This window comes from Crotalus tigris, unplaced genomic scaffold (genome assembly GCF_016545835.1).
Source record: "Crotalus tigris isolate CLP2741 ecotype Arizona unplaced genomic scaffold, ASM1654583v1 scf7180000019070.2622420, whole genome shotgun sequence".
Taxonomy (NCBI): Eukaryota; Metazoa; Chordata; class Lepidosauria; order Squamata; family Viperidae; genus Crotalus; species Crotalus tigris.
Window position 1 is genome coordinate 1,604,638 of NW_024097360.1, and position 23,904 is coordinate 1,628,541.

Sequence of the window (23,904 nt, forward strand, 5' to 3'; positions counted from 1 at the left end):
AGGAGGTGATTTCACAAAACAGGCATCACAACACAGAAGGCATGTTACGAGAGCTCATCAATAGAATCTGGAGCTTGATCACTCTGCCCAATCTGATGGGATGGTCAGAAACTATTAGGAGTTGCGGTCCCAGAAATAACCTGGTCCCATGCTCTGTATAATTTCAAAAGTGAAAACCGTCGCAAACTACACTCAGGAGCCTATGGGGAGCTCTTGTGCCTCTTGTGCTTTTTCCAATGCTTTGAGTACTCCAGGCCATGTGCTCTTTATATTAATCCATCCACTCTGTTAATGTGGTTGAAGAGAGATCTGAGGCACAGCGACATATTCGATCCTTGTAGCCACTTTAAAAGGGGTAAGTCTGGTGCTGCCATGTACCGCATTATTGAATGCTACTTCAGCAAATGATAATAATTCAGGCCAATTATTTTGTTGATAATTTACACAGCATCTTATACATTGTTCTATCATGGCATTCGTATGTTCCGCTGCTCAGTTTGTACACCAATGAAATCCGGAACTGAGTCCTTGCGACCATCCTATTGATTGAAATGAACTCTCTCCAAACGTTTGCGGTGAACTGCACCCCCCTGCCTGAGATGATTCTTTTAGGGACTCCATGTAGCCCATAAATATGCTGCACAAACATTTTGGCCAAACTCTTAGTTGAGGGGAGCTTTGGACAGGCTACAAAGCATGCTTGTTTTGAGAATAAGTCAACTATGGTCCACATTACAGTATTTCCAGCACTTTCAGGCAATTCCACAATGAAATCCATGGCTATTTCTTCCCATGGTCTTCTAGCGTTAGCCACTGGTTGTAATAATACACACAGCTAGTGCAATTCACAAAGTTTCAGTGTTACATAGGCATAATATGGGGCAACCAACACAGTCCATACTGCTGCATTCTGGATTAGTTAAAGATTCCAAATGCTCTTCAAGTGCAGCCCCATGTAAAGCATCTTGCAATAGCCAACAGAGAGCTGGTTAAGGCATGAGCAACTTTAAGCAGTGTTCCCAGTCTAGCGCACAAGACATAATTATTTCCCCATCTGGTGCACAAGACATAATTGTGCAAAGAGTCTCTCGGCCACAGCTGCCACTTTTTCTTGAAGCAGGAACTGTGAATTCAGGAAAATACCCATATTATGCATCAACTCTGCTTGGGGGAGTGTTGAAACTAAAGCCAAGTTCAACTTTGAACAAGTTATCATGTCACTCAAATCAACAAAACGTATGTTAAGATTCAGTGTGTAATTTGTTTTTGCCCTTTTGCTTATGGTGTTAATGGGTGGACAGTAATGATTATTCCCTGATATTCTGTTAGCTGACTTGTGAATATTTTGCAGAAGCTATATATTAAATACATTATTTCAAACATGTACTGAAAAAAATCAAGCTTGTCTATGAAAACACACACACATACACATACACACACACATACCAGGAAACACACACTGAAATTCATGTAACAGCCACAAGAAACATCAAAAAGCAAACTCATAATTTTGTCTCTTATAGATAAATTAATATCTCATTTAACAGTTTCATAAAAGTCTATTAGGAAACAAACTTAGATAGTTCAAATTCTTGATGTTATCCAACTCTTTTAAATCCATAAATCTGAAAACCTATAGTGTAATCCTGTTCAATCTTATTCTGAAGTGTAATCTCTAACTTTAGCAAATTACTAAAGCTTGTTGCTTTGCAAATATGTTGAGGTTTATAAACCTTGGAAAATTGAGCAAGTTGCTATTTAAAATCTATCTACTGAAGTACAGTGATAAGGGGCTCAAGAAGAGTAGCCAAGAATCAACAAGAGTCACAGCCTGAAGTCCCAAAGCACAGATATTCTTAGAAGCCCTTCAAATTTTGACATATTTGCAGTAAACATCTGCTCATCTATGAAAGCTCTGACTTTTAAGCTATGCTCTACAGACTTCAGATTGGCATGAACTAATACTATAATACTTCTCATGGGTGTTTCTCTACTTGAGAACCAAGCATCACTTCAACTTTAAAGACCCAAACCCAAGAAGCAATGAATTTGTTTTTAATAGAATTTCTGTTGAAAACAAATCTACCAGTAATAGTCATACAACTGGCCATTAATAGGAAACAATTCTCATTTGTTTATTATATCCTATCCTGTATATGAAATGAGCCAATATGTGTATGTGTGTATGAGTGTACACACACACACACACACACACACACACACAAACACACACAAACTTATGTACACACAGCAAATCCTCAGGTTAAGAGTGTCCTAGTTTAAGACGATTCATAGTTAAGAATGGAGCTTACTGTAGTAAAATTTGAGTTAAATACACAATGATTCAAATTAAATATACAATAGTTCAAGTTGATTACATAATACTACTTATACAGGATTATACAATAATACTCTTCCACCGTACATGCAAATTTGACTTGAGAACAGACCTTGCGAATGGAACTCATTCTTGAACTGGGGACTACTTGTTTGATCTAGTGCAGTGATAGCGAATCTTTTAGAGACTGAGTGCCCAAAAGCCGCCCTGACCCACCCCACCCACTGCTCCGTCCACAGGGCCACCCACTAACTCAACGGCCCACCGCAGATCACCCAGGTGACCCAGCAGCACCATGGTGGCCACGCCTTCCGCCCACACCCCGCAGCATCTGCGCATGATGAGGTGTGAGGATGGAGTCTTGTCCCCGCTGCCTGGTTGCCATGTCCTTGGCTATGCTGCTCCACACAGACCGCACCTGGGGGCAACTCTCCTCCAGGGGGGCTGCTTGTGAGGAGGGGACCACGGGGGGAGGTGGGGCTGGGGCAACGGTGCGCGTGCCCACAGAGAGGGCTCTGAGTGCTGCCTCTGGCACGCGTGCCACAGGTTTGCCACCACTGATCTAGTGGTTAATGCACCAGACTAGAAACTAGGAGATAGTGAATTCTAGTGCTGCCTTATGTATAAGAGCCAGCTGAGTGACTTTGGGCCAATCATTCTCTCTCAACCCAACCCACCTAACCAGGGGTGTTGTTGTAGGGAAAATGGGAAGAGGAAGCAATATTATGTACATCCGTCATCTTGGATTATTTACAAAATACAATAAAGGTGGGATAAAAATAAATACTAAAGTCAGAATCTGGTATTAGTCTTTGCAGTATTGGGATATTTCTCATAAAATGTTAATAAAATATTCCCTCTTAAGCTTATTGGGACATTTTCCCTGGTATATGATTCCTGACAGAATCATGAAAACTGCAGCAATAATATATTTCTTCCATAAGAAATCCATCTGCCTAATTGTAATCCTTGAAGTGAAACTTAGATTTGCAAAAGATGTGGCGGGTGGAGTGGGGGGGGGGACAGCTGGCATCTGCATTGATTAATGCAAATACTTCAGAAAAAAGTTTATCTGCTTATTGTTTACTCTAAGCACTATCTGTTCAGCAAACTTTATTTATTTTAACTTAGTTTTTCTTGGCTCCCTGTATTTGTATCTACCACATATTTCAAATATAAATTTTAAATGACTAATAGCGTGTATCCTGTATACCGATTTAATTGAGAAAACCTAATGGACTAAAAAAAGGGGGGAGGGGAGGGAAGCAAGGAAGGGAAAATAAAGGTTTGGTCTCTGTTCTCTGAACCAGCATCATTAGAGCTTTCATCTTTCTCACTGGCTTATCCATCAAAGAATATGCCATTACCAAAACACAATGCAGCAGAGGTGATTAAATCATTCTCATCTATACTTTTCCAATTCCAATCATGGAGCATGGGGAGCATTTAAGGGGAACACTGGGCAACTAAAAGCTTTAAAATTCTGATGCAGAATCATAGCTTTTCCAAAATGATTATATGCATATTTCTCCCAATGAACACTGACTAATGGCCTATACTTATTTTATTGCCTTTTGTTGCTATATCTTCAGGGTATCATAGTCATTTGGAACTGTTTGTTCCAAACATCTGTCACACTACTCTGACTGGGTTTATATACTTAGTAATGGCTGGATAGTTCTGCAACAATATGCAAGACAGCTAGTATGTACCAGTTTTCCCACTATTCCTAATATAGCTCTTTTTTTATTTATAAAGGGAAAAAATTGAAACACGTTCTTCTGACCTATTATTTCTACAAATATTTTAGCTTTATTTCGGAAAGCAATTACTATATTTGCAAAACCAGATAATGCATTCCCTAAATATGTTGAATAAAAAAAATAATAAGACTGCAAAACAACAACAACAAAAAACCCACTGCCCAATAAAGTCTTCCTTGCCACTTCAGCCAACCAAGTCCTCTTTCTGGATTGGATCTCTGCTCCATTCTCTTTCTCCTTCATTAAATCATAAACTTAACAGTGAATAACAAATGAACATGCTATTTTTATGTTCCTTTGTTTCTTCCATCTATAGCAGGGGTTCTCAACCTCGGCAACTTTAAGACTTGTGGACTTCAACTCCCAGAATTCCTCAGTCAGCTTTGCTGGCTGAGGAATTCTGGGAGTTGAAGTCCACAAGTCTTAAAGTTGCCGAGGTTGAGAACCCCTGATCTATAGGTTTTTAGACTTCTACAATTCAAGACTTTAGGCACCTCCTTACCGGGGGAGTAGACTCTAACTTTCTGGCTACATAAAGGATCTACTCTTGGAAACCAAAGTTGTACTGGCTTTGGGTACCTTAGATTATAATTTCAGACACTTAAAATAATGCACCAGATACTTAACAGGGGTTAAATATCATACTAAGGCACTTTGTTTTTCTTAAGAATGATACATGGATCAGGCCATTATTCTGGCTTTGCATATGAACATTGCCAAAGTTACCTGTTGTAGATATCTTGAAAAGAATCAAGACTGTTTGAAATCAGGTCCTTCAGGAGTAGAAGAACCTTTTGCATTGTGCTTAGCTGGGAGAGCTAAGTGTGAAAACTCCAATAACCCAGAATCACTTTGTTTTAACCTTGATGAAACACAGTAGCTCTGCAGTTTTCAGGGATGAATGACATGCATTCCTCAATGCTATGGGATATTTAGAAATATACTTAGTTCATTTGTTTTAGCATTAAGTTCTGGCACTGAAAATGGATTCCAGGCAGAACTCTGGCATAAATCTTTTCCGACCTTTTGCTTGTTTATAATGTAGCAGGTTGGTTCCCCTTAGATCAATAATCCTCAACCTATGATCTTAGGAGCAGTGGTAAACAGCAAAAATATTGCAGCTTATCTTGGTGTGGGCACTGAAATAAAATATAAAAAAGTGAGAAACCCATCAGATTATTAAACGCCAAGGTTTCTGAAGAAACACTAAAATCTTATATCGTTAATTGATCTAATGGGATTTTGTCCATTTAAACAAATCAGATGAATTTACTTTTGGTGTGCGTTGGATCCTACTCTGATAATCCCGAAGTATTGGCTGGACTTGTGAGAGTCATAATCAACACATCTGGAAGCTAGCTTTAATCAAGAAAAAAAAGAGGCTTCACCAAAAGAAAGATAGAAACTTCAAATAAGGTTTGATGACTCGATAAATGTTCTTAATACCAACATAGAGCCATCACTTCTTTCTTCCAAATTGGTTTTTCAACTTTCAAGCTTAGCCAACGCCCCTAAAATTCCTTGAAAGGCTTCTACATTAAGCACTAACCAGGCCCAATTTTACTTATTCTATGCCTTATTCTCAACCTTATTCCATGCCTGCTCGGGAGGAAATGTATTCATATTTTTTAAAATTATTTTCTTAATAGGGCTAAAACCAGTGAAGGTAATCTGCGACATTAGCCGGATATGCATATGGCTTCAGAGTTTACTTTTATATTTTCACAGCCTTTTATGACCACAATTTCTGAAAAATAATGGCACTTTTCCCTGCTACTATGAGTTAGAAAAGGGATGAACACTGTGCTATTAAATTATACAATAGACATAGCACAATTAAAAAAAAATAGCCCAGCCCTCTGGTTTGTAGTTCTCAACAGCCCCCCACCCCATCCCAAATGTCGTGTAGTTCTAAATCACCAAATGAATGCCAACTTTTTACCTGGTTAACTGGTACTTTGTGCTGATTTGAATTAACCCACTTTGCTAATATTTCAACTCCCCCTCCATCGCCATTTACCTCAGCTCCAACTTTAGACAAAGAGTTGCAGGACTGACAGGACATTTTTTATTTTTTCACTGTCCAACTTCCTGTTACTTAGACTTATTGGCTTCTCATATGCCTCCAAAGCACAAAGACCCAAAGCACTCAAGGAGCAATCTTTCTTTTTATACACACGCTTCACGTATTGAACAATAAAATGTTATGAAAATTTAGTGTGAAGAGCTCTTGTAGAAATTGGAACAATTTCATCCTTTTCTAAAATGGTGTTTTCCATACGTACTTGGATTACAAATCCCATAATACCTAATGCATACAAGTATTGTTATGTTGGCTAGGAAAGGAGGATTAAAATTATTTATTTGATATGGTAATATGAATAGACCAAGTCAATCATCCAGTCCCTGCGTAGAACACAAGTCATTCCATACACTAAAATAACAGCCCATTTGCCTCTATGGCATCCAGTTATATAACATAATGACATTTGTCAAGTTAAGATATTATTTGCTTAGGATCCAATCTGGGTTGGTTACTGGGATCAGACGTTTAGTCTTCCAAGCTTTTGGACTCATGCTGGAGCCCATCCTCAGGGAACTTTTCACATTCTGGAGAGAGAGAAGTTCTCTAAGGATGGGCTCCAGCACGACTAAACCTCTGGTCCCAGTGACTGACCAGATTGGATCCTACAGCATTATCCCGGGACACGTATATTTGTCTTCATTCATTATATGCTTAGTCAACTGGCTTAGTTATTAAAATGTGTCAAGGAAAACCTATCTGAAATATATTATGTGATAGGTGAACCTGGCCACTGAGTAACCTCTCTTTTTTTTCCCCACTGAAACTACTGGAGAAAACTATCTGCTTAGCACACTTCCAATTAGGTTTTACTGACAAAAAATATTTCTCTCAATTTCTTATAATGGCATTTTGAAGGATAAAACCACTATTTCATTGGGAGGACCATTTTTTTTTTTTTTGTTTTTTTTTTGTTTTTTTATTTTTTATTTTTTAATTGAAAGTTTTTTAAATTTTACAAAACAAATCCCCTCCCCAAACCCCCCCCATACCCTCCCCCACCTCCCCAAACCTCCCAAACCCTCCCCCAACCTTCCCAGAGCTGAGTACAGGCTTAATTAAAATTTTTCAGAAAAAGAAAAGAAAAACTTAAAACACATATAAATTCTAAACAAATCTAAATACATTAAATTAAATAGGTTATCTTCTCTAAAAAATAATAATTGCAATCATTAAACACATTATAATATACTCTAAACATTTTCTAGTATCATACTTATATTATTATCCATCATTCTGTATAAACTCCCTCCAAAACACAAATTTAAACATTACTTTCTTTGAATATCTATACCTACAATATAAAATCTAATCTCTCCCTCTTTCTTTATCCTAGAACACAAAAATAAACATATAAACCTTCATTATACCATTAAAACTAAATACTCTTTGAATACTTAAACTAAATACTTAAACTTAAACTTCTTATCTAAGATTTTCATTCAATCTCCATAATCTTCTCTCCTATCAAAAAAAAAACTTAAAAGACATATAAATCCTAAACAAATCTAGGTACATTTAATTAAACAAGTTATCTTCTCTTAAAAAATAATAATAATAATAAAAAAACCCAATCATTAAACACATTATAATATACTCTGAACCTTTTCATATCATACTTATGTTATTATCCATCATTCTTTATAAACTCCCTCCAAAACACAAATTTGAACATTACTTAAAACATTAGAATTCCCTTATACACATTTAAATCTTTACCAATAACAAATTCCATCCACAATAAACACATTCCTTATCAGTCTCTCTTGTCCATAAACCATTAAAATTCCCTTATACACATTTAAATCTTTACCAATAACAAATTCCATCCACAATAAACACATTCCTTATCAGTCTCTCTTGTCCATAAATCTCGAAAGAAGTGCTTTGAAATCTGCCCTTAAAGGTAGCTCCAAAAAGTTTATAAATCCTGCTTCTCCCACAGACTCAGGAGCCAATACTTGTGAGGCTTCCTTAAACTCCTTCTTCTGTTGCTCTTTTTCTTTACGATTATATGTTGCACGAGTTGTCCTCTGCTCCTTCATCTCGACTTGTTGAGGCCCCTCAAACTGAGATTTCCCATTTTTCATTAATATAGGCTCTTCAGACTGCAATTCTACCCTTAAAGGTTGCTCCAAAAAATTTATAAATCCTACTTCTCCCGCAGATTCAGAAACCAATAGTTGTGAGGCTTCCTTAACCTTCTTCTGTTGCTCCTTTTCTTTACAGTTATATGTTGCACAGGTTATCCTCTGCTCCTCCATCTCAACTTGTTGAGGCCCCTCAAACTGAGGTTTCCCAATTTTCATAAGTATAGGCTCTTCAGACTGCAATTCTACCTTCTTTTCTTCCAAAGCTTTAAACTTAATAGATGGCGATGAACATACCCCCAGGACCGAAGTATAAAAGTCTTTTGCTTGAGAAACAGTATTAAGTCTATAACATATCCCCAGGTAATTCACCACCATTCCAATCGGAACATCCCATCTGAACAAGATTCGTCTCTTTTTAAGTTCATCTGCTAAAAAAGCAAACTCCTTTCTTCTTCTTAAAATTTTAGATGGGATCTCCTTTAGAATTATAACATCTTGTGAAGCAATTTGAAATCTCTTCTTATAAAAAGCTTGTATAATTTCGTTGCGCAGGGATCTTTTCCCAAAATAAATTACATCTCTTGGCAAATTCTTTTGCACTGCCACCACAGAGTTAACGCTAAATAATTTTTCAATTTCACTACGTATTTCCTCTTTTTCTTTATTCAAAATCACAGCAAAGTCCTTTGCAACCATCTCTCTCAGATCTCCTTGCACAGACTCTCCCAAACCTCTGATTCTCAAGGCATATTCCATTTGTCTATATTGAAGCATAAGAATCTCATTTTCCATTTCTTTTTCCATGCTTTCAAATTTTCCCTCCATCAATTCCACTTTTTCTTCTACCTCTTCTACACGAGAGTTCAGCTTTTCAAGAACAGAGGCAACTCCTTTTAGAGCCAAAACTATCTCTTGCCTCAAAATCTTATTATTTTCCTCTAAAATCTCTTTCATTTCTGCCCTAATTTGAGATATAACATTTCCCATCATATCTTGCAAATCCTTCACAATTATTGGCTGTACCAAGGAAGAGGGTGAAGCTATTGATTTAGGTTGTTGCACTGATGATAACACCGAAGAAGAAACCACCTTAGGAGCTGTAGGAATTACTGGACGCTTTGGAGCCATCTTAAAAAAAATCTTTACTCCTTCTTAAAAATTACAAAAATTAAGCAAAAGAAAAAGAGAGATTAAGTCCAAAAAAATTCAAAAAATCCTTCAAAAGGAGATCATTATAACAAAAAGATACTGAACGCTTTGGAGCCATCTTAGAAAAATCTTTACTCCTTCTTAAAAGTTACAAAAATTAAACAAAAGAAAAAGAGAGATTAACTCCAAAAAATCAAAAAATCCTTCAAAAGGAGATCATTATAATAAAAAGAAAGGAGTTAAAAAAAGAAAAGGGAAGAAGAAAAAAATAATTAAATAGAAAAAATCCATTCCATTTTTTTAAAAGTACAAAAAGCAAAACAAAGAAGTTAAACAAAAATAATAATGCTTCTAAAATCCAAACCCAACATCAAAATCAAATCCACATTCCGTTCCAATCATTAAAAAAAAAAAGGAAAAGGATTAAAAAAAACACCAAAAAGCCTGCCGATCGCCATTCTACCTTCCCCCCCAAAAAAAACAAAAAACCGAAAGGCTTGCCGATCGCCATTTTACTTTCCCTTTCAACAAAAGAAAAAAAATAAAAAGAGGGAATATAAAAGTAAAAGTAAATCTTTAAACTTAAAATCCAAATAAAAATCAAAGAAAGCAAAAGCTAAATCCTCTACTCAGCTCTGTGGGAGGACCATTGTTAACAAGGAAAACCCCGATTTTTTTTTTTAGTATTAAATCTTTCCATTTTCACATCATAGTTCAAGTTTTATTAGGGGCTCCATCTAATTATTATTTCAGAGGAAGAAACATATGGAATGCAATGATATACTTAAGGTCACATTGAGCTTGGGTTCAGAAGCCAATTACATATTCAATTTATCAAACAAAAATTAGTATCTCCTGGAAGAGGAAGAACAAAAACTAAAATCAAATACAGAGATGCTAGACATTTTATCTTTTTTGGGTATTTATATTGATCGCAACATTCTAAATAAGAGGAACAAGGACAAATACTTGCAAAGGAGAGGTACAATAAGTAAAAATACATCAAGAAATCTCTTCAAGTATTATATCTGAAGAAGCTTTAGAATTTGAGCCTTGATCTAATTATGAATGGTGCTATTCTGGCTAGCACTATTGTATAAAGATCTACTTTATATAGATCCCCTCTTCTTACGCGGGTTTACTAAAAGCCTATTTACCCAAGTGTTTATCATTTTAGCACCAATTAACCAATACACTAACTTAGCAGCTCTACTAAATTAAAACAAGCCAGTTAACACCATAGAATAACATGACCAAAGAGGCGAAATATAAAATGTAAAGTTATTTGAGGTAAAAATAGGCTAAATATTTATATGATCATTAAACCCATCTGCAATATTAAGTGCTGTTCTGTATTATGCTTATGATTTTAGTCAGGGGTCTTCAAACTCGGCCCTTTTTATGATTCCTGGACTTCAACTCCCAGAATTCCTCAGCCAGCATGCAATTACATGACCACATGGACACTGTGACAGCTATAAGTATGAGGAACAGTTATAACTCCTCCTTGTTCAGCACTGTCTAAGTCAGGCACTTTTAAGACTTGTGGACTTCAGCTCCCAGAATTCCTCAGCCATCATGGCTGGTTGAGGAATTTTGGGAGTTGAAATTCATTGGTCTTAAAGTTGCTAAGTTTGTAGACCCCTGGTCTAAGTAGAAATAGTCACTGAGTGAGTGGTTGTTTTATGAGGACCACTTACTGTATACATCAGATAATCTTGTTACCTCTGTTTTAACTGGCAATGGTTCCCCAAGAATAAAATCAGTTTCCCCCAAATTTATTATTTGGGAGTGTTTTGATCTAGAAGCCAGGATTGTACACCTAAATAAATAGACATGTGCTCTCTACAATGGATCCTAAGACTTTTCTAAAGGAACCCATCTTCAGGTTATTTTATTATCTTATAATCTCCATGTATATCAGCTGACAAATCCTTAGAATCTGTCTGGCAACATACTATAGTACTGTTTGGACCTCTTTTCAAGCCAGATCTTACGGATAATTCTTAAAATTGCAATAATACTTACCTAACAGTAATCTCTTAGTTCAATGGACTCTACATCTCATTAACCTGACATACTTTAGAATAGAGCTATAAAGCACTGAAAGAGATACTGCTCATCACTCAACTGCCAACCAGAAGCAATGCCAAATTGGATATTCAGTGAATTAGCAGTGGTTTATTCTAGCACAGCTGTTAGTTAAATTACATTATTTCAACTGGTATATAAGCCATTAAGGATAAAATTAACAGGGCACAATAGTCAAACAAAATGCAAACTAAGCTCAAGTTTCCAAAATACTTCCAGCTCAATAGCCAAATATTAGAACTCACGCACAAGTGTATGAATCCAATGTGCAGTCATAGTACTCCCATAATTATTATTATTATTCTTTGTAATTGTAGCATCCTTAGCCAAATATACATAAAAGGATTTACAGACCTGCCCATTATGTTCCAGAGGAAAATAAAGAATTCAGTAATGATATTTAAATTTTCATACTTCCATAGTTCTGACATTTCTGTTTACTTGGCTTCAAGTCAGATATGAACAGTAATTTTCTTGCAATAATGGTCCCACTGGCTTTCCTCCAGTCATAGCAAGGGAACATCCACAGGGAAGCAAGAAGGGGCAAGTGATGAAATGTGCATTGCAACATGTAAACTCCACTCCTTAAATGCCATGTTGTATGCTTAAACATTTTGGCATAACCATGTAACCATGGAAGTCTGTACTGCTGTCTTTTCTGATCCTGTTCTTCATTCTGCCCTTCATCCTGCTTATGAAAGGGAGAGAGCAGAGGAGAAGTAACTCTGTTATGTAAAGTGGCGCAGAACTATTACTAACCTTAGAGCAGGAATGGAGTAGCTGCAAATCTCCAGATGTTGCTGAGTTACTTTGCCCACATTGCTGAGGCTGCTGAGAAAACCACCAACTCACCCATTCCTCCCCTTGAGTAGAATTCCTCATGGAAGGGCCTTCTTATTGAATGTCAAAACAGACTGATTCTAGTATATTTCATAAGGGATGGTTTCGCATACCAGGCATTTCATTGAGGCCTGCTTTGTCATGGATTAGCATATTCGGTGAACCCAGCTATTGGGGTAAATCACGATCTATGATGTGGCCCAATATATGAGCCCAGCCAAAATCCAGGCACTACCTCCTCTGAATATGCAGGACTTGGAGGTATTTGGAATGCCTTTCAAGTACAATTTGAACTAAAGTGTTAGGGAATGTTGCCTGTTTCCACAAAGGGATAAGCAGTATTGCAACTTTGTACATTACATTAGACAGTAAGTTCTGCCAGAGGCAAATGTATAATATGATCATATTTAAAAATATATTTAATACCTTTAGTCTCATATTTCTTCTGGGATAGAGATGCCATAGACTGTATGCAGCCCTCCAGATCAGTCAGGGCAGACAACACAACACTCACTTAGCTTGATAGCAGTGGTCAAAAGTAGATCAGCAGCTTGCCTGAACTCCCATAGAGTTGAGAAGAAAGGAGGACCAGGACCTTCAATTCATAGCTGCAGAAAGGTCAAGCCACGAGAAGGTTGCAGCTCCTCCTTGTTACAGTTTTAGAGAATATGTCCTTGACTTACAAGAGTTAATTTGATGACTGTTTCAAGTTACAACAGCATTGAAAAAAGTGACATATGACCATTTTTCACCCTTATAACTACTGTAGCATCTCTATGGTCATGTGGTCAAAATTCAGATGCTTGGCAATTGACTCATATTTATGAGTGTCCCGGGGTCATGTGATCACCTTTTGTGACCTTCTGACAACCAAAGTCGATGGGGAAGCCAGATTCATTTAACAACTGTGTTACTAACAACTACAGCGATTCACTTAACAACTATGCCAAGAAAAGTCGTAAAATGGGGCAAAATTCACTTAACAACTGTCTCACTTAGCAATAGAAAATTTGGGCCAGATTGTAGTACCTGTATCTCTAGACAGGATCAGTCAAGGTGTTCTTGCACCACTAACCCCACATCCAAGTGCTGGATCCTGACAACTCACTACCAAGACATGGATTGTGCTTCTCATTATACTATAACATGGAGAAGTTGGAGTAGTGGGACATATAATGATGATAGGAGGAACAATCCCCCATCCTCATCCCAGCTATGATCATTTTGATCCTTCATACTCTTAAGACAACCCAGGTGGAAGGAAGGCCACACAGTAGAAGAGAAGCAGTAGAAGAATCTACAAGCCCTGTGCATGGTGGTGGTCTATTATTTATTTAATTAATTTATTTATATGCCGCCCAATCCCAAAGGACTCAGGGCGGCGTACAAAATTAAAACAGTCATCGAGAATAAAACAATAAAATGATACAATCATACCGCCAGTCCGATCATGTCCCGGCCCCTCCCGGGGACATCAGCGCCAGGCCTGCCGGAACAGGAGAGTTTTAACGGCTTTCTTAAAGGCCGGGAGGGTGGGAGTTGTTCGAACCTCGGGGGGAAGTTGGTTCCACCAGGTCGGAGCCACCACAGAAAAGGCCCTTCCCCGAGGGCCCGCCAGCCGACATTGTCTGGCCGACGGGACCTGAAGGAGGCCCAATCTGTGGGACCTCACCGGTCTCTGGGAACTGTGCGGCAGTATGCGGTCCTGTAAGTAATCTGGCCCTATGCCATGAAGGGCTTTAAAGGTGATAACCAACACCTTGAATTGCGTCCGGAGGCCCACAGGAAGCCAGTGCAGCTCGCGGAGGATAGGTGACACATGGGCGTACCTTGGTGCACCCACGATCACTCTCGCGGCTGCATTCTGAACCAACTGCAGCCTCCGAACGCTCTTCAAGGGGAGCCCCATGTAGAGTGCATTACAGTAATCCAGCCTTGAGGTGACGAGGGCATGAGTGACCGTGAGTAAAGCCTCTCGGTCCAGATAAGGCCGCAACTGGTGCACCAGGCGAACCTGGGCAAAGGTCCCCCTGGCCACAGCCAATAGATGTTGTTCCAAATTTAGCTGTGAGTCCAGGAGGACACCCAAGTTGTGTGCCTGCACTGAGGGAGGTAAATTTGCCCCCCCCCAGGGCTAATGATGGACCATCCAGTTGACCTTTGGGAGGCAAGACCTAGAGCCACTCGGTCTTGTCAGGGTTGAGTCTAAGCCTGTTCACCCCGATCCAGACCCTCACATCTTCCAGGCACCGGCACATCACATCGACTGCTTCATTGAAAGGACACGGGTGGAGATATATAATTGGGTATCATCCGCGTACTGATGATACCTCACCCCGTGTCGCCGAATGATCTCACCCAGCGGTTTCATGTAGATGTTAAAAAGGAGGGGGGACAGGACCCAGCCCTGAGGTACCCCATGATCGAGGTGCCTAGGGGTCGATCTCTGTCCACCCACCAACACCGACTGCGACCTGTCAGAGAGATAAGAGGAGAACCACCGCAATACGGTGCCGCCCACCCCCACCTCTCCGAGACGACGCAGAAGGATACCATGGTCGATGGTATCGAAAGCTGCTGAGAGGTCAAGAAGCACCAGGATAGAGGAGTGACCTCTATCCCGGGCTCGCCAGAGGTCATCGGTCAGTGCAACCAAAGCAGTCTCAGTGCTGTAGCCGGGCCTGAAACCAGATTGAAAAGGGTCCAGATAATTTGGTCTAGAACCAAATTTGTTGGAAAGGCATAGAAGGCATCTCGACTGATTTCCTTGCAAGATCAATATACCACCTGACTACTTGCAACACTTATTAAAACCCCTAATGGTCACTGCACATTCTCAATTTACACTGCACTGCACAACCATTTGTGTGCATTACCGCCCACTGCATTATACCACAACCTTCCCATCTTGTTGGACACCATGTCTACCAAGAGAACAAAGTTATTCTGTTGGCAATTGCATCCTCTACAGGCCTCAACTGACATCAAGTATTATTCTCCAGAAGGTTACAGAAACCATTTTGATACACAACTTGCTATGGGTTAGTGACATTAACAGCACTAAATAAACAGAGAGGTGCTGTTGCCCAATCCTATGCAACATTCTTTTGATGTGTATCACAAAAAGTCAAGTCAAAGATAATCTTTGGACCTCATTTAGACAATCAGCTATGTATTAATGACATCCATGTGAAGGTTAGCAGCTTTAATGGCTTCAGGGTCCAAAAACTATTTGTGGAAGAAATAAAGCATTTCCCAAGACATATGGGAGAATCTGTATTTATAAAAGTAAAATCCAGTCCTTATTTAGCAAATTATTATTATTCCCAAGAGTATGCTTACAGGTCCTGAAAAAAATACAATGAAATCATTGGGTAGGAGGATGAAAGGAAAAGGTTCTGCAATTTGGCAGGATTTGCCAAAATTTGAATCAAGGCAACAAGATTTATTTTTTTGTTGGTGTGAGACATTTCGTTGCTCATCCAACCCAGCGTTCTCAGTCTGAGCATGTTGGTTCAATCGTTAGAATGTACTAACTCTTCTGCACCAACCTCAGGGTCCCTTCCTCAAAGCACGTAGCAATATGTCGACGAAGATTCCCATTCAGGCAAAGTTGTCTAGAAAATTGAATCATCGCAATGACTCAAACAGACAACGAATAAGTCCAGTTGTTGTGGTTCAATTTTCCAGACGTTACCTGGATGACTGAGGATCTTCATCGACATATTTGCCAAGCATCTTTTTTCCCCCAAGTCTCGTGAAAATTCAGTACCAACAAAATTCGTGATAAGTGAAATGATAGCTAGAAAAAAAAAACTTAGCTGTAAAAGAACATGGAAACAACAAGCAAATTTGTATTTCCCTGTAAAAGTTTGGAAGGCATAGGTTCCCTGAGGATAGGCTCCATGAGGCCCAAAGCTCGGAAGAAAAAAACCTCTGGTCCCAGTGTCTGACGCAGATTGGCTGTATGTTCTGTTTGTTTTACATGTTGTTTTTCTATTGTCTTAGTTGGGGATTTTTGTTTTATTGTGAGCCACCTAGAGTCTGGTAAAGGTGAAATGGCAGCTATATAAATTGAATGAGTGAGTGAGTAAGTGAGTGAATGAATAAATAAATAGTCTTTGGGGGGGGGGAGGAAAAATCAAATGCATCATAAGGAAATAATCCGATACCTTGAAGAAGCCTTTGGACTAATGAGCTTGTCCTCGTGTGACACATTTGATTATTTGAGTTTTAGACCTCTGCACTAGGATGGGTGACAATTTTAACATCAAGAACCTAATTTGTTAGGGGTCACAAGTAATGCAGGGTGGAAGCAAAGAGCAGATGTAGCCACAGGTTTTCTATTCTCTCGTTTTATCTCTCGTCATTCACTCCAGCCAGTTGCAGTAAAAATGTATTTCTTGCCTCATTTTTGAACTGATCTCTTGAACAGAAGCTTTGAAATTAGATGAAAAGTCTTGTGAGAAAGACGTGCAGGTTCCAATCTTCATTCTTACCTAGCAATGTAAACGTATTTTACTCTCCCTTCAACCCTGTGATTGGATCTGAGTAATCTTGATTGGCCCCAAACACCACTAGAAGCATTATTGGCAAGTGGGAACTTGAACCTGTATCTCCTCCATTCTATTTCAACATAATTATTAGTGGCTCATATTACAAAATATATAAGAGAAATATATTAAAATTTGTAAGATGCTTCAATCTCAGGGGACTATTTTATTTTCAAATATTCATTTATGTGTTCACTGAATGTCAACTCAGATCCTTGAGAGCAAATGTAGTAAATGGGTTCTTGTCCCACCTGACATTTTCAATTATTTAAATGTCTGTAATTTCTGATCCCTCTTATTCTTACCGTATCCAATGTATCCTTTGTTTCTTATTTCAGCAATTTAAATTTAGCTGTGAAATCTAAACTGAGACTGATTTCTGTCACTTCAGTATAGTCCCTTATATATGACTATACTAGTTTCAAAAAGCTTCTTTATCAACACAATTAACATTTACTGATCATGTTTTTCCTAAGCAGTAAATGGGTTATTGTTTTTATGACTTATTTTCTACTTCATTAGAATCCGCAATTACAGAAAGACAAAGAGACAGATAGTCTAAGTTCCTATTTTGTCTTGTCACTATTTAAGCAATAACACTATGACAAAAAATACATTCTATTCTATTTAAGTATCTTCTCTTGCTATCAAACTACTGAACAGAACCAAGGATAAATCTTTTAATATTTAGAAAATTATTAAAAGTCTGATTACTAAAGGAAGTGTTTGGGAATACGAATCTGACAATTAAGTTACCTAGAAGATATACAAACTAGTACAGTGATGGTGAACCTTTTAGAGCCCAAAACTGGCCCCGCCCCTGCTCTACCCCCCATCCCCCCATCCCGCCTGCTCACAGGACCATTCACTGCCTTCAGGGCCCACCGCAGATCACCCAAGCAGCCCAACAGTGCTATGGCTGCCACACCCTCTGCCCGCGCCCTGCAGCATCAACTACGATGGGGTGTGAGGGCAGAGTCTTGTCTACGCTCCCTGGCTACCATGTCCTTGGCTACGCTGCTCCGTGTGGACCACGCTCAAGGGCGACTCTCCTTCAGGGGGGTTCCTGGAAAGGAGGCAAGGCTGGGGCAACAGCACATGTGCCCACAGAGAGGGCTCTGAATGCTGCCTCTGGCACCTGTGCCATAGGTTCGCCACCATTGAACTAGTATTTATGATTTTATGAAATTAATTCAAATGTTTATAACATATAATTTGTATTATTTTGTTATGTGCTGTATGATTCACTTACCTGTAAGCTGTTTAGATTTACTCAAATGAAGTGGCACAAAATTACTTGTAATAAATGAATGAATGAATGATGTACTGTATGTATGTATGTATGTATGCATGTATATATTTTATTTGGAATCACAGCCCTTTCTCTCTCACACATACATCACACATATATACATACACAAACACAGAGTCCTTTCACAAATTTATCTTCACTAATAGAAAGCCATAATATTCCTAGCTGTGTTTTTTCTCCCCAAAGTTGAATTGGTGGAAAGGACTGAAGAAGCAAATTAGGACCAGTTTGTGGTCCCTAAAGACTTTGAAGTGGTGCTTAGAGATTCCCTGAAACCTATTATCAATTTACAATATTTATGTAATGGAAGAGAAAAACATGAACAGAGCATGCACAGAGCATAAGTGTATTGCCTGTATTTACTTTTAGTTAACTTTAAATATGTTAAATTTCACTTTTGTCTTGAGTGTGCTTATTTGTTTGTCTTAACTCCTAAGTTGTACTACTCAAAATTTAAATGTAACCCTTAGCCTCAAAAAAGTAACAGCATAACCCAACTCTACAATTCTCACTTGGTCCTTATAATTACATAACCCATAGAAACAGAGACTGGGAAATTATCTTATCTGCGTTTCTAGCTTGGCTTTAGGATTAGATTACATCTAATTACATGAGATCTTGCAACCATTCACCTTCTAGTTCCCAGGGTCATTTTTAACCCAAGCTAAATTTAGAGGTCAGGATTTGTTCTTTCACGATACTAAGACAAGCAACACTCCCAAAATTCAACATCAACATAGCTTCTGTGTTGCCTGATGTTATGCCAAGAAAATAGATTGAAGGAGGTAAAGTAATTTAGGCATGGCGTTTTCAAAGAACAAGTAGCCTATGACATGTTGTTGTAAATTGTGACTAAGCAGCTGTCTGAAGAATTTTTGAAAGGAATTTCCATAGAAGGCTTGATCTAAATATATTTAAGTCTGTAAGTCTTGTAGTTTTAAATAACTTAATTGCTTAGATGATGCCATGCATGTAGAATAACTTGGCAAATCTGTATACTTTGAAGTTTATGCATTGTTTTAATTAAAGGCAAATTGCTTTAATAAATAATACCTGTATCGAGTCTGTTAATCTAGAAGACTCCTGCCTTTACAAGGTGGCATGTGGCTTCTGTTTACTTGGTAAGAAAAATATTTCACAGTCTTAATTCTCAAAAGAAGCCGGGATATCTATGAGAATATGCCTTCTGATCACTATCTTTCCAATTCTTATATTAATAAATATACTCCTGTTAATTAAGGTATCTGTAGTGGACTTCTTTAAACAATATATTTTATTTAGAACCAAAGATCATCATAATGCCAAGTAATGTGCAAAATAATTTTCTAGGGGGTCTGTGAGCAAATTCTGAACTGAACCGATCAGTTTAGTACCAGGATTCTGTTCATTTTTTTCCTTGTCAAAAATATCAAATATCCTGGTTTCTATAAATTCTCTTAATTTCAGTTGCCTAATTTGGGGATTGGGAGGGGGATTTGCTGTTGTTATTATGAAATCAAATCCAGATGAAAAATGTCTACACAACATCAGCAATTTATCTCCTGCTTACAGGGAAACTAGCAGGCGTCTCTTCCTGACTATGACAAAGGCTAATTGTTTTTAACGTTTTCTTCAAGAAAACATCTCTCCCTCAAACTGACTATGGTGAATAACTGATATGCTCTTTTACCAGATCACCTCTAACTTTATTCTGTATCCACAACTTGTAATATTTCTAATGAGATAAACTTCTCAAACAATTTTATGTCTGGGTATTTTTAAGAAAAGAAATCTTCACGTTTAAACGTATTGAAATGCAACTTTTTACAGTATAATTTGCTGAACTTATGTATCAGTTTTAAAAAGTCTCTAATCCTAAAAAGAACGTATCGGTGCTAAATACCCCAAAGGATTTTTTTTTTTGTTAAGCTTAACTGTTATTTGTACCCAACTGCTGCTTTGTGTTATCTATCAACCACAGTAGAAGAAACAGCATATTTTATGGGGGTTTTTTTGCTAGAAGGATCGAGTATACTTATGCTGGTATTAAAAGCAGAAAATTGCAGTGATCAATATGAAAATGAATACAGGTAGACATCTGTTGCCTAAGCATTTCAATTAGAAATTAACAATTTATTGCTGTCTCTTCTCTCTGGAAATCACTATTTACAAATCCACATTCAAAAGACATAGTATTAAAAAAAAACTAGCTTTGTGGGAAAGCTTTACTCAGTGAGTAATAACTGAATGTAACATGCAGAGTCCATGAAAAAGCTAGTTTCACTCAGTAAACAGCCCGATAACTAGATCTGATTTACACCCAATACGATCCACACAAGAGATAGAAATTGGAGATCCTCAACAACAGAGGGGCAATTGCATCACTTAGGCAGGAGAAAGAGTACAAGAATTGTACCATTAATTTCACTTATAAAACCATTTCATATTTAATGGACACTGCAATTCTTTTGCAATGGCTTATGTGCTTTTCTACAATAAAACTGTCTTGGCTTTTGTGCCTTTGGAAATCTGTTCTTGCCCTTTCATTCTTAGCCAGTGAAAAAAGTCTGATTGCTTGCTTTCTACAGAATTATCAACACTGAACTTTTAAGGGTCAAACTAATTAAGTAAGCTTTTTAACCAGCTTGTTTTCTATAAGTAAGACAGTAAACAGCGTTACTGTATATTGGATCATTCAGCTAAACTCCCACCAAAGTAATAAAACATAGCCAGAGTTTGACAGCTTTCATGAGAACAAAAGTGCAGGTCCTACACCTGTTACAGAAGAATCACAAGTACTATATAAAGTGAGAAAGAAATTCACATTGTAAATAAGTATTAGGTCTCTGAAATCAAATCTGCTGTGTTGCTCTTAAGCCTACCAGAAAGTAAGTTGAAAAAGCACTCCTCTCACAAAATTAACTTTTCATTCTCATCTTTGTTTTTATTGCCCTCAACAAGATAATGAGAAAGAGCCAAAAAGGAAATCTCATTTAATTTTTGGGTTTTTTTTGTTTAACTTCAATCACTGGTCTCTCTTCTCTATTTTCCTTACCCGATTATCCTTTTTTTTATTGCCTTTTTCAGACTATTGGGACCAGTAATGTCTTCTTTGCTTACGCAAAGGGATAAAATTCCAAATGCATTAACAGCAGAGCATGTATCTATTAATTGATCATTATACTACCAAAATAATGTGAATCCAGCAAATTCATCCTATGAAGAAGGTTATGTGAAACAGCATCTAACTGATGGTCGGAAAGTATAAAAATATTTCAAGCCAAAGAATAAACACTACTGGTATATCTGCCACTTTAGTGGAGTCATTTATTTTTCCAATTCCAAATTTCATTTACCCCTTTATGCTTTCCCACCCCCTTCCAGGACACAAGCACACAAGCACACATACTGTGCATGTTTTTCTTCAGCTGCTTGTCTAAATCCACATAAATGCACTGAGTCGCTTGTTGCTATGGGTAACTTGCCAGGAACCAATGCACTAGCTTTTCCAATATTACAGTGCCGAGAAAAAAATTGGCAAGCTCCATCTTCTTCCTGCTCCTTTCCCAACTTTAAACCCGGCAGCACCTTTTACCTCCTCTCTGCCCACTCCCCACTTGTCAGAAGGAAGGATCACACTCACTCAAAGCTTTATCGCTGTCACCCACACACCTTTTTGGAGGAACAAGTGGGTATATATATATATTCTGACCCACAGGCTGGTTCTTACTGCCTGAATTGCCTGATTAAACTATTGAGAACTGAGGGACACATAAGATGCGGCCTTATATGCTGGAGCCACCTTAAATGGTGTTGTCCCTCCTGCTCGCAGGAAATTTCCTAACAGGACAACCCCAGCACACTCAGAATTGTTCAATATTTTGCACGCCAAACATATGCTCTTTGGCTGGGCTGCGGTCAGTGTTCAATCTGGCTGCCCAAAAGCAGCTGAAACTTGGCCAGCTCCATGCTGTCTCTTCTTCGATGGCACACATGGATGCCCTCGCCCCTTCCCCGGGCAGCGCGCGCGCCGAGTTAAACGCATCTCCCGGCACATGGTGCAATGCCTCTCTATCGATCAGCTCCGCCCGTCGCATCGCGAGGTCTTGCGTCCCCCCCCCCGCGCACCTCTATACCGAAAAAAGGTTAAAGTAAAGCGAGGAGGCGGGAGGGAAGCAGAGAAAGGGGTGGCGGAGCTCTTCAAACTTACGTCGTCCCACTTGACAAAGGTGGCGCCCTTCTTGAGGCTGGCCGAGACACGGACCGGCTGGAGCTGGAGAGCGTGGACTCCTGGCTGTGCCCCAGCCATTGGCGGCAGCACATCGAGACTTCCCAACTGAGAAGGGAAGGAAAAGGCAGAGGGTGGTGGTGGCGGTGGCGGCCGGGAAAGACGCGAGCCTTGTCGAAGGAGCTTGCCTGGATCGCTTACGCCGACCGGGAGAAGGAGAGAAGCAGCTGCAGCTGCTACTAGTGCCAAGCGCTTCTCGCCAGGCAGGGCGAGCCACAGGCGAGCCTACAGCAAAGAGCCAACCGTTCGGCGGTACATCCTATAGAGAAGGGCAACGCACGCCTGCATGCATGTATGCATGCAGCCCCTACATGCACACACATATGCCGCCGAGGCGCTCCTCGCTGCACTGGCAAATGCAAACACCGCTGCCACCCTCTTCCTCCTTCCCCGGTTCTCTCTCTCTCTCTCTCTCTCTCTCTCTCTCTTTCTCCCCCAACTTTTCTCCGCGTTCAAGGCGCAGGCGAGCGAGTCAAGCGGGCAGCACCACCTGCTGGCCGAGGGCGCCGCCTCTGCAGAGCATGCGCCCTCCTGGAAGCCTTCAATAGGCAAACCTTTCCCGGCAGCAGGAAAGATCGCTGTGCCGGATCTCCGCGTGCGCTCTTGGGGTGCCTAAGCTAGAGTCCCGCGGCCCGCCTCGCCGCCTTATGGAAAGCCTGCCTTTTAAGGGTGGAGAGCCAGAGGCCAGAAGCATCGGCCTGTATAGCGAGCGGTTTCTTTTCATTCAAGGAGATCGGACCGGGTGACCGAGCGGCAGGCGTTCAGGAAACCGTGTCCTGACTTCTCCGCAGAGTTCCTGTTTGCCCGACCAATCTCGTTTGCCAAGAGCCGCGCGATGCCAAAAATTGTTTAGAATAAATAAATAAATTAGGCGCATTAGGTGAACATTGCAAGTCACCAGTTGCTTTCTTTTTTTCCCCCAGACCTCTTGCGCTCTCGTTTATCCTATAAAGAGGACGAGAGTTACTTAATAGCTGAAGAAACTAGCAGTAGAAAATGCATATAAACCAGGGCTTATCAACTGCCATCCTTACTCCTTTTAGTAAAGGCACGCCTATCTGGGTATCACCCATATGGAAGAAAAAACTCAGAAGAACTTGCCCCATCTTCCTTTGCAAAGTTTCTGCTCGCCCATTGCAATAAGTCAAGGTTCATGGAATCAACCACGGCCAATTGGGTCACATCTACGTTTCGATCTGAAGCTAAACAAACTACATTAGCTGTTCTCCTTGATGTGCTCATCTTTCAAAACTCAATTCTACATAGATCCTTTTCCCTAACTTGCAAAAGAATCTATGAGCCTTATCTGCCGTTCCACAATTCAACTTTTAGCAAGAGTAAGCCATAGATCCACTTCTAAATCAGAGGAGGGAAGAGATCTAATCCAAAAGGCACAAATTAAGAGCATTTTTAGA

At 39.3% G+C, this 23,904-nt stretch overlaps 1 protein-coding gene across 3 annotated transcripts in view; it reads right to left on the reverse strand.

The window, feature by feature from the left end:
• PLCB1 (phospholipase C beta 1) overlaps positions 1 to 23,237 on the reverse strand; it is a 447,562-nt gene extending 424,325 nt beyond the window's left edge. For 2 of the 3 annotated variants that reach the window (XM_039359461.1, XM_039359462.1), the window contains exon 1: positions 22,412 to 23,236. In XM_039359461.1, coding sequence (XP_039215395.1) covers positions 22,412 to 22,510 — 99 coding nt within the window. In that variant the 5' untranslated portion in view covers positions 22,511 to 23,236. Of the gene's footprint in view, positions 1 to 22,411 lie in introns of all 3 variants that reach the window. The other variant, XM_039359463.1, reaches the window with a different exon arrangement.
• Positions 23,238 to 23,904: the final 667 nt, after the last annotated feature.